The 15,772-nt window shown below is 34.5% G+C and overlaps 2 protein-coding genes across 2 annotated transcripts; both read right to left on the bottom strand.

The window, feature by feature from the left end:
- Window positions 1-1,769: 1,769 nt before the first annotated feature.
- On the bottom strand, window positions 1,770-12,268 carry LOC137655417 (uncharacterized). Its single transcript, XM_068389311.1, has 5 exons — window positions 11,122-12,268; window positions 10,420-10,609; window positions 7,188-7,306; window positions 2,800-3,044; window positions 1,770-1,832 (listed from the first exon to the last, which is right to left on the bottom strand). The coding sequence occupies exons 1-5, from the start codon at window positions 12,266-12,268 to the stop codon at window positions 1,770-1,772; spliced, it is 1,764 nt and encodes a 587-aa protein (XP_068245412.1).
- Window positions 12,269-12,526: 258 nt separating this feature from the next.
- Window positions 12,527-15,453, bottom strand: LOC137655416 (uncharacterized). The gene is made up of 3 exons (XM_068389310.1): window positions 14,523-15,453; window positions 13,337-14,124; window positions 12,527-13,162 (listed from the first exon to the last, which is right to left on the bottom strand). Exons 1-3 carry the CDS (start codon window positions 15,451-15,453, stop codon window positions 12,527-12,529), a joined length of 2,355 nt encoding a protein of 784 aa, XP_068245411.1.
- Between the last annotated feature and the right edge of the window lie 319 nt (window positions 15,454-15,772).

Raw genomic sequence — 15,772 nt, 5'->3', positions numbered from 1 at the left:
TTATCCTAGTAAGTAATTCAAAGACTGTTCGTAAAGTAAACTTCTGTAAATTGTATAAAGTTAGTCAACAAACGAGTCAGTTAGATGGATCAGAGTTTTTAGACCAAATTTGTGAGGATCCACAAGTTGAGGAGTTAGGTTATCTCAAGAAATTCAGCTTAGTTAGTGTAGGCAAACATCTTAAACTTAATGTTGAAAATTCAACTAAGAGGGAGGATGTAAAAGATATGTTAGTTCAACATTTGGTTAAAAAGGATGTGTTACCTCATGATGCATTAGATACGATGGATGGGGAATCAGTTTGTTTTAATTTACCAGCTGTAGAACAAGAAAGACTTGGAATAGAAGCTCGTTTAAGAAAAAATTAGAAGTACAGGCTCAGGCTGAGCGTGAGAAAGTCAAATTAGAAGCAGAGCTGAGATGGGAACAGTTGGAAACTGAGCGTTAGAGAAAAGATGCTTAATTTAGAGGTGAGCAATTAAAAGCTGAGCGTGAAATATAACATTCAACCTAAATTAAAGCTCATGATATATATTTTCCGAAAGAGTTAGAAAATGAAAAAATTAATTTAAAAAAAATCTTGCTAATTCTAATGGTATTGGCAAATCTGGGACATAAATTTCTAGCTAAAATAGAGTTGTGCCTCCATATAATAAAAAGGAAGTGGATGAATATTTCGTCTATTTTGATAGAAAAGATAAAAAATGTAAATGATCAGCCAAATATAAGGCTTATGTGTTTTGTGTGGTAGGGCACGAAAAATTTATGCTTCTACTCTTGAGGATAGAGTTGATGATCATCAGTAAACTCCCAGAACTTTTATTTTGGATATGGTGTTGGTTATCAAAATTAAATTCTGCCCTCAATGATATTTGGAAAAATAGTAGTTTATTAGTTGAGAATAAATCTTTTTATCTCGGCATCTTTGCCGACTCGTCTTCTGGGTAGGATAGAATTATAGATTTCTTATCAAAATGTGTGTAAAGTTTAAACGTTACATCTCTGATGATCTCTATCAGACATGTTACTCTCAAGTGGGAATACGTAAACAAAGTTTGTACACAAACATATAAAAGTAACAAAAGAACATCCCTCTTAAAAACACTGGATCCTAATGCAATACAAAGGTAAGAGGAATCACATCCTGAATTTGAGATAATTATTAAATGATTAAATCCTTCGTAACATACGTTACTACTCATACAAACTAGGCTGAAGTATGTGTTATAAATGGAATACTGTGCAAAATTTCTCCTAATATCCATAGTGTATATAGTTAAATCGGACAAAATATATAACAACGTCCTCCCCCTTCACTTGACATTATAAAAAACTTTACAAATCTAATCTCTCAGGCGGCTTCCCTATATTCATCCAATTATGAAGTACCCTAACTTCATCCTGTAGTGGTACATGGATAGTATTGAATCGACAGCTGATGTTTGAGCATATTGATTAATATTTTACTCATCTACTTTTGAAAATTTTCCATCTATAACATTCATATGATTTACAAGATTTTTACTTAACCGATGTAATTGGTCAACATGTCGTTTTACAATATTTCCACCAACTTGAACATCATAATGTAAATTTCCTATCTCTTTACAGTTTCTCCTAGTACCAAATTTTCTGGAGTATTTTATAGTCTTACCATGATATTGGAATAAGGAGAAAAATGTCTTACTTTTGGGAGACTTTCTAATTGCTTATGCCACTTTTCTTCTAATTATCTTTGCAGAATTAAATACAACAAATCTAACTTACACCTAATCTTCCTCCCCATCAACAAACTTGATGGTGTCACACGTGTTGAGCTGTGCAGTGTTATTCTATAAGACAACATAAACTTTGAGACATTAACAAAAATATGTTACTTGAATTTTCTTTTCCTCACTCCATGTTATGCTTAAATGTCTGAGAAAATCTTCCAGCCTCTTCATTCGAAGAAGCATGATACGCAGCTGGAAATGTATGTTTAATACCATTCACATTACAAAATTCTTGAAATTCCTGTGAGGTAAACTATGGACCATTATCAGTTCCTTTTCTTTTCTGGAATACCACGTTTAGAATATATTTATATTAGTTCTTTTACAGTTGCATAAGATATTGTTGTCTTCATTTGAATTACTTCGGGCCACTTACTCTAAGTATCTACAACTATCAGAAACAAGTAACCTAAGAAAGGACGTGCAAAATCCATGTGCACTCTTTGCCATGGATAACTGGATAACTTCCAAGGGTGCATTCTAGCAAACTGGGGATTGTTCTGTTGCGTTCCAAAATTCATACAACATCTCACAAACAAATCAATATCACTATTTTTCCCTGGCCTCCAGACAAAAGTCCTTGCAACAGACTTAGATCTAACAATACCTTCGTGATCAGCATGTTTTTCAGACAAAACCTTATTCCTCTGTGAATAATTAATCTTGACCCTTTAATTATATAACCTTGTGCTATGCTCAATTCCTTCAATATATCTCTGTGGGGTTTACAAATTGCCTCATTTCTACATAGGTCCCTAACTGTCATTAAACTTTCTAAAACCTTACTAAGTATTGGGTCTTTCTTGGTATTATACGCAATATTCTTTCCTGTAATGGGTACATCATACACTGTAGCCAGCAATACACTGTCATCATACTCTTCTGGTGCTTTGTCTACTTGAAATCTAGATTAAGCATCTGCATTACCCATCTTTGATGTATGATGATATTGTATATCATAATGTTATGGGGCTAACATAATTGCCCAACGCTGTAGTCTTGCAGCTACCAACCTAGGTAAACTTACTTTTGGACCCAATATTGCTAATGGAGGTTCATGATATGTAACATAAGTGAACTTTTTCCTTTTATCAAGATACATATGAAATTTCTTAACTTCATACACTAATGCTGAACCTTCTTTCTCTATTTGAGAGTGAATCTTTTCTGCTTCTTTCAATTCTCTAGAAGCGAAAGCAATTAGCCTTTCTGTTCCATACGGCATTACAAGAGATAATACTTCACCTAAACCTATATTTGTTGAGTCACAAACTAATTAACAGGTAAATCCATTTGATTATTTACTAGAAATATAGTTCATGTTATTTCCTACTTAATTCTTTCAAAAGATTCCTAACAATCTTTCGTCCAATTCCACTGTACGCCGTCATTCAAGAGGTTGTATAATGGATGTTCAATTGTAGATAAATTCTGAATGATATTCCCATAAAATGCTACTGACCCTAAAAATTATTGTAATTCCTTAACATTTCCTGGTACCTTTGTTGATTGTACAGTTTTAATTTTCTCTTTAGTCTTGTGAATACCTTTGTCATTTATTACAAAACCTAAGTATTCCACTGAATCTACTTCTAAAATACATTTGCTCCTATTAACTCAAATATTATTGTCTTTCAACATTTTCAGAACTGGCCATAATCTTTCTCTATGTTCTCATTTATCTCACCATAGACTAAAATACCATCTATGAAAATGAATACTCCTTTCATTCCTGAAAAAATCTTATCCATAGTATGTTGTCATATAGTTAGACTACTTGCTACTCCACAAGGCTATAACTTTGGCCTATACAAACCTAAAAATGAATTTAGTGAACATACTTTTTGTTAATTCTCATTCATGGCATACTCTTGTGATGCTTGTTTAAGATTTAAATACAGTACATCCTGACATAATTGGAAAAATGCCTTTGGGATTTGGTAATGGATGTCAAGCTACCAGAAGCTGTGAATTCAACTTTACCTTGTAATCTCCTCATAACATAACGTGACCATTCTTCTTCACAATAGGAACTAATGGTGTAGCCCTTTCTGGGCATGTAACCTTTTTAAAAAAATCTTCACTTTCTAACCTTTTGATTTTTGTTTCAACTGCACTTTTCAATGCATATGGTACTGGTCTGGAAGCAAAATATCTAGGAGTGCTATCTAATTTGAAAACTAAAATTGCCTTTGTGTTCTTTACTTTACTAATTTTATCTTAATATATTTCTTGAAATTCTGATAAAATATTTTCCTCAGACGCCTTATTCTTGTATTCATCTTGTATACCTGAAACCCTCAAAATACCAAGCCATTCTAATTCTAAATTCTGTAACCATGCCAAGTCCTCTACCTTTGACTACCGTTAATGGCATTCAATCTAGTTCCGGATCTTTGTACTGTACTTCTCCGTTCAAGTCACTTATTACCTGAATATCCTCACCATTATAACCTTTCAAAACTCTGTTTGTATATCCTAATAACATATAAGGAATGGATTAAGGTGTTGTCTTACACACATAATTGATATATTAGCTGCTGTGTTAACTCGCATTCTAATTGGTTTACCATCTATGATCACTGTTTGTTTGCACCTTTGTTGAAAGAATTATTGTAAAACACAAAATTAGTTTCTGACCTATCCTGATTACTATGAAAATTTTTCGCATTATTGTCTTGGCTTATAGTATAAACACTGCATTTATTTTCTTTGCGTACCGTTTATGGAATCAAAAACATTTGAAAAAAGGCCCGTCTTTCTACAATTCTGGCGTGTTTGTTCTGTAGCAGTATGTTCTTGCTTGTATTATAAGCTGGTCAGTTTTACCACACATATAGCATTTGGGTTTTTCCTGTTGCTTCTGCGAATAGGTTTTATTCTGATATTTGTGAATACTAGAGTTTGGCAATTTCCTATGATTAGGCTTTTACATATTCTTTCTCTGATTCTCATTGTCTTTCAGTTTTGAGCCTCTCTTGCTAATTTAAGAATTTCCATTCTATCACTTGTACAATTACATATTATATCACTTTGGCTATTTGATGTTTTTAAAGCTCTGCTTATAATAAATATCTTTTCTAGTGTTAAATCTTCATCTTGCAGTTATTTTTTTATTAGCTCCGGTGATGTGCAATGGGCAATAACTTGATCTATGATAACATTTTCTAACTCTAGAAATTCACATGGAACAGCTAAATTCTTAAGACTAGTCACAAATGCATCTTAACTTTCATGATCTTTCTGATATGTCTGTGCTCTAAATTGAAAACTTACAGCAAATTTATAGACCTGGGGGGAAAATGTGTGATAAGAGCCTTAATCATATCTTCATTAGTGTCATCAGTAGGTTGTAGAGTTTAAAACACTTCCTGAACATCTTTATTAGCCATTACAACGTCTTCTTCTGTGCATCTTTCATACTACCTAATGCTTTTAAATATATCCTAAATTCCTCATACAACTGTTGAAATCGTGTTACAGCCTAATTGGGTTCTTCTAAAATGCTTAATTTCTCAGGATGCTCGATGTCCAGAGGCATTTCCACTTCTTACCCGAATAAGGTAAGGCAAATGAAATGTACAACATTTGCTTGTAACTTCCTAAAAAAGTTAAATCTAACCTAATTCCTATGTTAAGCCTGCCTGACACTTGCGCGCATTTTTGCCACGCACTAGCACGCATTGATGCACGCACTGGGGTTTTTCATGCACTGTTCACGACCAGTTCACTTCAGTTCGCGCATCGTTCACGACAAGTTCACGCGACGTTCACGCCATGGCACGAATTGGCACGCCTAGTTCACGAGAAGTTCACGACATGTTCACTCATCTTTCCGCATCATTCCGCATCGTTCACGCATCGTTCACGCCAGTTCACAAATTGGCCACTCCATATAAAAACGGGGCTTCTCCAACCCGAGGACATTCATGGATTGGCTTCGGAAGAGACAACAATGCTTTCTGTCGGAGACACCATTGCATTGAGGAGAAGAAACGTATCATTTTCGTTTGTAATTTTTGTTGCCCTCTATTTTCGTTTCAATAAAAAAGCATTTGATTTACATATAAATAGCAGACATAAAATATGTACAAGTATTAAGAAAGCATTTTATTTTAACATTAAAAGCAGCAAACATGAAAAGTTTTTAGGCTGTTGATTTTCAGGTAATAGAGAAAAAAGTGTGTTGAAATAAGAAATTATTTTATTTTCACATTAAAACAGCAAACAGAAAAAAATGATTTGGCTCTTCATTTTAAGGTAATAAAGAAGAATAAGTATGTTGATGAAATAAAACATCATTTTATTTTTACATTAAAACAGCAAACTTAAAAATTTCTTGAGTTTATTTTTCAGTTCATTTTTATTTAAAACAAAAGTTTTGGCTCTTGATTGGTAATAGAGGAAAATAAGTGTGTGCATGAAATAAGACATCATTTTATTTTTACATTCAAGCAGCAAATATAAACAATTATTAGGTTTATATTTTTCTTTCCTTTTCATTAATTTTTTCGTTTCCTTTTTGTCTCTTCATTATAAAGTTATAGAAATAGTTAGAAATAAGATATAATTTTTTTTCACATTAAAACAGCAAATATAAAAATTTAATAGGTTTATTTTTCTTTCCTTTTCATTATTTTTTTTCGTTTCCTTTTTATTTCTCTTCATTATAAAGTTATAGAAATAGTTTAAAATAAGATATCATTTTTTTTCACATTAAAACAGCAAATATAAAAATTTATTAGGTTTATTTTTCTTTCCTTTTCATTAATTTTTTCGTTTCATTTTTCTTTCTCTTCATTATAGAGTTATAAAAATAGTTTGAAATAAGATATCATTTTTTTTCACATTAAAACAGCAAATATAAAAATTTATTAGGTTTATTTTGCTTTCCTTTTCATTAATTTTTTCGTTTCCTTTTTGTTTCTCTTCATTATAAAGTTCAAGCCACTTCCCGCATCATTCACTCCAGTTCACGCCACTTCCCGCACTGTTCACTCCAGTTCACTCCAGTTCGCGCATCGTTCACGACTATTTCACGACTCTTTTGTGCATGCCAATGCGTGCCACAAACTTTAAACATTTCAAAGTTCTGGGCACACATGGCACGCATGCCACGCATCGTTCCCGCACTGTTCACGACATTTTCACGACTCGTTCACGCGAGTTCGCGCATCAATGCGTGCCAGTGCGTGCCACGAATGCGTGCAAGTGTCAGGTACCTTTTAATTGTGCTTTTTGTGTGTTTTGGCAACCAACTCTAGGAGTTCTACACTTTTTGTTCCACGTGAACTATCATTGGCTTACGATGAATATTTACCGCCTAATGCCTTCTGGTATCAAATTTCAATCATACCTTACTTGGTCTTAACAAGCAAAATATCTTTGTATGTTTGCACCTTCCTGACATCAAACTGAGAATGTTGAATAGGGTTTTGGCGTTCCTCTGGTTGACTGCATTCCTTTTGCATGGAGTTACATCTTCCAGTAGGCTCTTCTTCTGTTGCTGCTTCTCTGCATGAGTTCCATCTTGACTATCGACAATTATTGGATATTGTGTTGGTTATCCAAGTTATTTACTACCCTCAAACATTCCTGGAATAATAATAGTTTATTAGTTCATAATGAGCACTTTTATCCTAACATCTTTGCCAATTATTGAATATTGTGTTGGTATCCAAGTTAATTACTGCCCCCAAATATACCAGGAATAATATTAGTTTATTAGTTGATAATATATCTTTTTATCCCAGCATCTCGCTTACTCGGGGTTGGATAAAATTATAGATTTCTTATTAAAATAAGTTTGATGCTTAAAGGCTTACATTCCTGATGATTTCTAAGACTTGTAACTCTCGAGTGGGGAAAGGTAAACAAAACTCGTACACAAACACATAAAAATAACAGAAGAACATCACTCTTAAAAAGACTGGATCCTACTGCAATATAAAAGTAAAATGAATCACATCCTAACTTTAAGATAAATAATAAATTATTAAATCCTTCATAATACACGCTACTATACTTAGAAGCTATGCTGAAACATATTTTATTAATGCAATACTGTGCAACATTGCTTTTAATACCCGTAGTGCATATAGTAATACAGTACAAAATACATAACATTTTAGAATTAAGTTTCGGAGTTGGACAAAACAAGATAAGTAAGCCTATATAAAATATCGTAGATAACAATCAGATTGGTTTGCTAAATGTTATAAATCAACAGATTTCATGGAAGATTTTGATAAAATAAGCAAAATTATTTTTAATGAGCAGTTTAAAAATCGTCACTTGGAGCATCTCAATTTACTTAAGTGAGAGAAAGTTTTCAACCCTTCGTGAAACTGCTGTAGGCCTATGTGATGATGATTTTGTTCTGGTACACAAGGAGTGCCAGCCTTATAATAAAATATCTAACAAATAAAAAAAAAATATAGGGACATATATGAGCATACTAATAGAGATGATGTAGATCCAAGGTGTAATTCTGATTCACATGTCAAGTCTCAAAGTATTAGTTTTAAAAACAATTATATTACTAACAGTTCTATAGTATGGAATTATTTTAAGACACCAGATACCACGGTTTCTGAATGTTTTGAGTAGAAAAGGAGAGAACAAGCTAAAACTGCGGCTGGTTTAACTCTACCAAAGTCTAGTTATCGTTTGCTACATGTAGAGGTTAACATTGTAAATGTTCACGTTTTTTACAGGAAGCCTGTTAATTCTAGTGCTTGCTCCAGACGTGTTGATAAGGTTTTCCAGCCATATACTAATAAAAAAGTTGTTTTTGCTGTTAATTTTGGTTCACTGCACCCTGTTTGAATTATATGCCTAGTCACTTGTTTTGAGGGAAATTATTCCTGTGACTGAGTCCTCATTTATTTGGAAGTATGTTCGTATTGATGGGGTTGCTAGTGGCCACTTTACCGTTCCCTTGCATCGTATGGATCTTCATTGTGACTGATTATCTGGGCCTGTTGTTGTTGGTGTGGTTGATGTAGTTAGATTGTTGCTGGGTAATGAATTCGTAGATGAGAATGTTGATGTTCGACCGAAAAATTGATGGTTAACAAACAAGTTCTTGATCAAGAGTTTGAGGTTCTCAATCCTCATTTGTCTACTCTGTTTTTTTTCGAGTGTTGAATCTCATAAGAAAACTAAGGGTTATACTTGCACGTCTGAAATGACATGCCGGTTCATAATAATGTTTCCACTGTTGTTTTTTCTATTAACTTGTTGGTTTGCATTGCTGCTTCCGGTAATAATTGTTCTATTTACTTATCTCGGGAAGATATGTTAGTTCATAATCCTTCTTTTGCTGTTTACATTTCTACAAGTATTTCTTTTAATAAGGATTTTGTTCCTGATAATGATTCTGCTGTCAACTTTTCTTCCTACCTGTTCCGAGAAGATAATTTGGTTCGTGATGTCATGTCTTTTGTCTTTTTAAGTTGTAATACCCTTTCTTTTGAAGCTACTTCTGTTTATGATTTCTCTCCCAATGATGATGTTAATTAGTCCCAGACATTTCTGTTTGATCATTTTGATGATTTGTCTTATTCCAAACAGGTGTCAGAAATATCTGATATTTTGTTATTCAATAAGTATTGTGATCATGAGTTTGATTCAAAGTTGATTGCATTTGAGAAGTCTGACCATGAAGGTTACTATCCATATAAATCAAAATCATGAACAACCTATGACCGCTCATATTGTAGTAAGTAGGATTTTGAGTTATGATATGAGAAATTTTTATTTGCATGACTTTTGTCCGGATGTGATTAAATTTTATTATACTTGTCCTGAGCATCATTCTAATGTGAAATTCAATCAGACTTATCTTAAAACGTCTTCAATATACGTTTCTCCATTTGATGTATTATTTCGTCATTGTATGCGCAAGTACCAGATAAAAACTCAGCTTGTCGTAAAATGTTTAATTTCGACCTGTAACATTATAGAAGTCAATATAACATACCCAATTATTTTTTTTTTTTACGTATCACCTTAGCGGAAACATTGATTCTTATCACCATATGAATAAACATATATAATTTTTCACTAATAGTTTTCATAACAATAATGTCATTACACAATCACCGTTACCACCAAAGTTAAAAGATAAGTAACAATTAACTGCAAAAAGTCACTTACAACAATGCCTCCTCTCTGATACCCAGCAGATTTCTTGTGCATTAAATATCAGCTAATTTCTTCTATCAGCTCTTACATTAACACATCCTAAAATACAACATCACTATAGTAGAGGAACAATGTCAAAATGCCGATAAGACTATTCAACCGAAACATATCCATAATTTACAAATCTCATTACACAAACAATAGCATACCTTAAAAAACACAAGCTACATATGAACACCATTTGCTTGCATGAGTGCACAGCTGCACTCCTCAGCAACTACGCACGAACAGTTGGTTACGTGCACAACCTCCACCTGTCAGCACAACCTCCACCTGCCAGCCACTGGCCACGTCGACAGTTGACAGTACCACTGCCCACCGGCACAATTTTACACTGTCGTCAGTGAGCATGCGCAAACTTCACAAAACTTGAACATTACCAAAATACTTAAAAATAATTATTAGTGTTTAACTAATAATACACTCCCGCCTCCTTTACTGTTCTTCAACAGGTAGCAATACCACCAACTTGTCAACCGATCTCTTGATAACTGTGTCACTTTGTCCCTTATATTTTCCTGATCTTTGTATTTTGTATCTAATGCTTACATCTCTCACCTTATTGTGTCTGCCTGTTTCTGTATCTACAACCTGTCCCATTTTCCATTTTCCTCGCACAGCATTTGTGTCTAATCAGAACAATATCACCAACTTGTAGATTTCTTTTATCTCTGTGCCATTTCTGCCTTACAATATCTTCGTGATTGCTTGGTCCCCTACCCTGAAGCTACCAGCGCCGCTGTAAGAGTTAGACATGCTGATGACCCACATAGACTATTCGAAATTAGTGTGAATCATGCAATAGGAGGAAGAACGTTCAGTTATGCTGCACGGAGACTCTTTAACGACCTTCCACTCGATGTCAAGAATAGCAATAATGTGGCAGCTTTCAAGAAAGACCTGAAGACTTATCTTTTTAGAAAGTGTTATAATAGTGACCTGAAAACTATTAAGCCTGAATACAAATGCTAGCGAAATAACTGATAACGATACAGAGCAACATATTAACTGGAAAGAAATTATTTTTTCACACACCAAGGCCTGCCTGAACAGACCTTTAGTGTCTGATGGAAGGCGAGAAATAAACCCGTAAAGTAAAGTAAAGTAAAGTAAGTAGGGAAATAATCTTTCTGCCACTTACGCCAAAAGGTGTCGACAACATTTTGTATAAAGTTCAACCTTTTCTTGGTGTCACCTGATATAGACCATGAATCAGATGGTACTTTATTATTGGCTCTACCCAAAAGTAAATCGTTCGGACACAAATATGTTCCTAATTTTACATCCATACCAGGTTTTAATCCAACAGGCCGTTCATTCATTAAGTTTGCTATTTCAAAAAATGTTGTCTGCAAATCACTAAATGTCAAATTAGTAGTTCCTATGAGCATTGACAGAGACCTTTTAACAGACTTAATTAAGGCCTCACTTACCCCATTCTGCCATGCAGCATCTGCAGACCGATTAAATTTCCATTTCAAGCCTTCCTTTGCTCCAAATACAGTGATCTCATGTATGTTCCAGTTGTTAATATCACTCTTAAGTTCTTTACTTACTGATACCAATTGTGAGCCTAAGTCAGAGTGTACAGTATCAGGATAGCCATGAACCACTGTAAATCTTCTGAAACAATTTAAAAAACTATAAGTATCATATCCATCTACAACATCAATATACACGGCACGTGTAACAATACAATTGAATATAACACCATAGGCTTTCCCAGTTGTTCTTTTCTCTACATTATCTTTGATTTGAAAATGTCCAAAAATATCCACAGCAGTGTGATAGAATGCTGGACAGGGACTCATTCTTTCATCAGAAATCTGACCCATTCTTTGACTTTCAACTTTGACATCTAGTTTCCTGCAAAGAGTACAACCTCTCTTTATCGATCTTATAATTTTACGTGCTGAAGGAACCAAAAATTTTGACTGAAGCTTACATAGTGTAACATCAACTCCAGCATGATCCACCCTGTGTAAATAGTTAATGTACAAGACTGTAAATGGATGCTTACCAGGTAATAGAATTAAGCTATCTTGGTTCCAATCATGTTTCAACCATCTTTCCATTCTTTGTCCTACCATAATTGTACCATCTTCAGCTTGCAATGGTCCTAATCTTTGAAAGCATTTCTCCCAGTTATCAGAAAGACTTTTTTGTGCTTGCATAATCCAAAACATCTCAGCTTCCTGGAGTGATCCAGGTTCAAGTTTCTTTAGAACACCCTTAAAAGATTTCACCTTAACAATGTTAAATATCCTAGCAGTGAGTGCAATTAACATATTATAGTTGTTGAATTTGAACGCAAAAATTTTGGTTTTTTCATGAACAGAGTATTGAGCAAGATTAACATGAATTCTATCAGGTAACTCACAATTCACCGATTGACTGATAGGCCACACTTCTAAAGGAAGGGCCATGAACTCTGGACCATATTTCCATGAATAGACAACTGCAACATTTAAAGGGTCATGGGGTCTGGTCAATAGATCAGCAGGATTTAATCCAGAAGCAATCCACCATTCATTTGGGTCACTTTTTTATTGAACTTCTGCTATTCTAGTGGCTACAAAATTTCCAAAGCCATAAGATTCCTTTTGGATTTGTGCTCTAACAATGGAGGAATCTGTTATGTGCATTACCGAACTAAATTTATATGTCATTTCATCTTCAATGGCTTTACGCGTTCTGCATGCTATAACAGCTCCACACAATTCAAGCCTTGGAATAGATAACTGTCTACTAGGGGCTATCCTACTCTTTGCCACAATGAGCCTGCTCTCAAATTCACCAGACTCTAACTTCCACCTAACATATGCAACAGCACCATAAGCATTTGTTGAACTATCACTGAAGATAACAAGTAAAGGCAATCCTTTGGCTGAGGTTGGCTTAACATTCCTTTCAAAATTCAGAGTTTCAGTGCCAAATAATTCACAAAAGTATGACACCCACTGTTCTTTTAAATAGGAGGGCAAGGGATCGTCTCGTCCCAATTTAAAGTCACATTTCACAGTGTCTCGTAGCAAAATCTTTGCTTTTAGTGTGAATGGAAGCAAAAACCCCAGTGGGTCGTAAACAGAACACATCTGACTGATGACAACCATTTTTGTTAAAACGGAAGGTATATTTTCAAAGAAATTGAACTTGTTTACGTCTGGTTCTATTTTTACACCCTTATATTTTGGAGAGAAATTTAACTTAGTTTTAAAATAAAATAAATCTTTATTGCATTGCTAGTTAAGGCCAAGTATTCTTGCATTACTATTCTGGGACACTTCAAAGTCATAATGCTCATTATCTCCAGTAATGGTACATCATTTAATTTCAAAACTGCCTTTAGAGAGTACATTTTCAATATATCTGATTAGGCTAAATGCCTCAGCTTTACTCTCAACAGAATGGATTATATCATCTACATAGGAATTAGTCATTATCACGAGTGATGCTTCTGGGAAGTCTTTTACCGACAATGCTGCAGTATGTCTGAGAGCTAACATTACAATAATTCCTGAGGGCCTATCCCCGAAACCCATGAATGTCATTACACAGTGATCAGGTTTGCGATTACTTTGCAAATTTCTCCAAAAAAATCTATGTACATGTTGTTCTAATTCTGGAAGCTTAATGCAATTATACATTTTGTTTATGTCACCGGCTATGCCTATAGCCTTTTCACGAAATCTCAGTAATATACCAAACATTGAGTTCAAAATATTAGGGCCCTTTGCCCAAAAACTATTAAGAGACTGGCCCATATACTTTGCTGATGAATCAAAAACAATTCTCAATGGGGTTGATACAGATCCTGGTTTTAACATTTCATGATGCTGAATGTATGTGACACGACCAACATAGTTTTTAACCTCTTCATCGGATAACTTCCGAATTACATTGCGCTTTGTTATGTCAAGTATCTGGTCATTATAAGCTTGAGCATAGTCTGAACCCAGTTTCATCAATCTTTTCGCTGTGCCTTTCTGTCTAGCTAGAGCTACAGATACATTATTTTGCAACAGTTTCGGATCCTTAGTCCATGGAAATTTAGCAGACCATTCTTTTCTGTCCGGGTAATACATCAACCCACTTTCAATAAGAGCCAGCTCCTTTTCCTCTTTTATACTATAATTGCCATTGCCTGTTGCACATTTCCCACAACGCAACTACCACATCTGGGATTACAATCAGTTCCTAAGTGTTCAATGGTGAAGAAATCATTTATTTGTGCTTTAATATCAATTATGGGTTCTACAGATATGTCATAGACGGATATTGTACTGGAAACCTAATTAATGCTAATGCCTGGATTACTCCTAAACACTGATAAGGTAACAATGTCGGGATGACTGCCATACACACACATTCCAAACTGTGATTCCCTGAGCTGTAAATTTTTAGCCACAGTTTCCTTAACTGTTGGAATTAAAGAGCAATAATCAGAACCAATTAGGAGATCTATTTTCCCATAGGGTCTATCTAATGCACATACATTAACACCCTTGAGTAAATGTTTCACTTTTGATAAATCTACCTTACCGACTTGAGATGTAATGTTATCGATTCCATAACCAGTAACATTGGCATCATTCCCATCCTTGTCGGTTAAAACCAGATCATACTCTTTACTTCTGTATGTCACAGTCTTTTCACCCAATTTAGTCACAGCTAATCTGACACATTTTCCTTTCAGTCCCAATGCCTTAGCCACATCATTTCTGATCATTGTTATATCAGCTTCCGAGTCAAATAAAGTTTGTAACTCCTGATTACCACACCTGATCTTGTTAACCATAAATAGAACACCGTTTCTTTTCAGACTTAGAAAGGAATATCCTGTTATGAATCCCTCATGTATAATAGTATGATGAAGTTCCCCACAAGTTTCATTGTTAACATCTACAGCATTACATCTGGACTTCTTTAGACATTTTCTTGCTATGTGAACACCTTTAAGGCAATTAAAGCAAATACCTTTCTTCTTTACACTCCCCATTCTGTCATTGATACTCAAGTTCTGGAAAGTTGTACAGTCTAAGATATCATGTCCAACTGAGCTATGATACCAGCACCTATGCAGCCTTGTATTGTCACTGATCTTATTCCTGTTCCGTTCAGCGTTTTCTTCTGTAATTTTAGTGAAAATGTCAGTGATATTTGTAATAGCATTTTCAAGTCCTGCTATCCTTTCCATCACATCTGACTCTCTTCCTTGTTTTTTACTACGCTGATCTTCATAAGTGCAGGTATAATTCACTTTAGATTTAATATCATTATTGCTTCTAATATTAGCATTAAGGTATTTCATAGATTTCTTTTCACTCAAAAGGTATTCCAACAACTTTCCGAATAGGTCACGATTATCTACACACTCTGCTAACTTGACCCATTCATGCTTCTGTGTAGGTGGTAATAGTTTTTCTATCTGGCTAGTCATGTTAGCAGTATTTAATTCTGAAGCTAAACTCATTTGGTCTAGGTAAAGATAGCATTGCTTAATCTTATCAACCACCTTAATGAAACTCTCACCATCCCCTTCGGAAATAGGTTTTAATTGACCTTATGTCCTCTACTACTACATCAGTAATGGTTCTGCTGTTCCCAAAACTTTCATCTAATCGCTCAAACATTTTATCAAAGTCCTGATCTGCACCACGAACTGTATCCAAGGCCTCTCCTGAGAGACACTGTCTTAGCACAAAGGGATCTTTCCCATAATTTGATTGCATTACTCTAAAAAATCTCTCTTGAAAGTGCTATAATCTCTCACATCTCCGTGAAACCTGGGC

The sequence above is a fragment of the Palaemon carinicauda genome, chromosome 16 (assembly GCF_036898095.1).
Source record: "Palaemon carinicauda isolate YSFRI2023 chromosome 16, ASM3689809v2, whole genome shotgun sequence".
NCBI lineage: Eukaryota > Metazoa > Arthropoda > Malacostraca > Decapoda > Palaemonidae > Palaemon > Palaemon carinicauda.
Note: the sequence above shows the minus strand (reverse complement) of the source record. Positions and strands in the feature narration are given on the sequence as shown.

Coding starts and splice junctions, on each gene's coding strand:
- LOC137655416 (XM_068389310.1), bottom strand. CDS start 15,453: ATGAGTTTAGCTTCAGAATTAAATACTGCTAACATGACTAGCCAGATA. Junction 14,125..14,522: donor TAACATTACATCTCAAGTCG/GTAAGGTAGATT, acceptor AATGTGCAACAG/GCAATGGCAATTATAGTATA. Junction 13,163..13,336: donor TAATCAGATATATTGAAAAT/GTACTCTCTAAA, acceptor CCAAAATATAAG/GGTGTAAAAATAGAACCAGA.
- LOC137655417 (XM_068389311.1), bottom strand. CDS start 12,268: ATGTTAATTGCACTCACTGCTAGGATATTTAACATTGTTAAGGTGAAA. Junction 7,307..10,419: donor TTGCTACCTGTTGAAGAACA/GTAAAGGAGGCG, acceptor AATTGTCGATAG/TCAAGATGGAACTCATGCAG. Junction 1,833..2,799: donor TAGCAATATTGGGTCCAAAA/GTAAGTTTACCT, acceptor GTTGTCTTATAG/AATAACACTGCACAGCTCAA.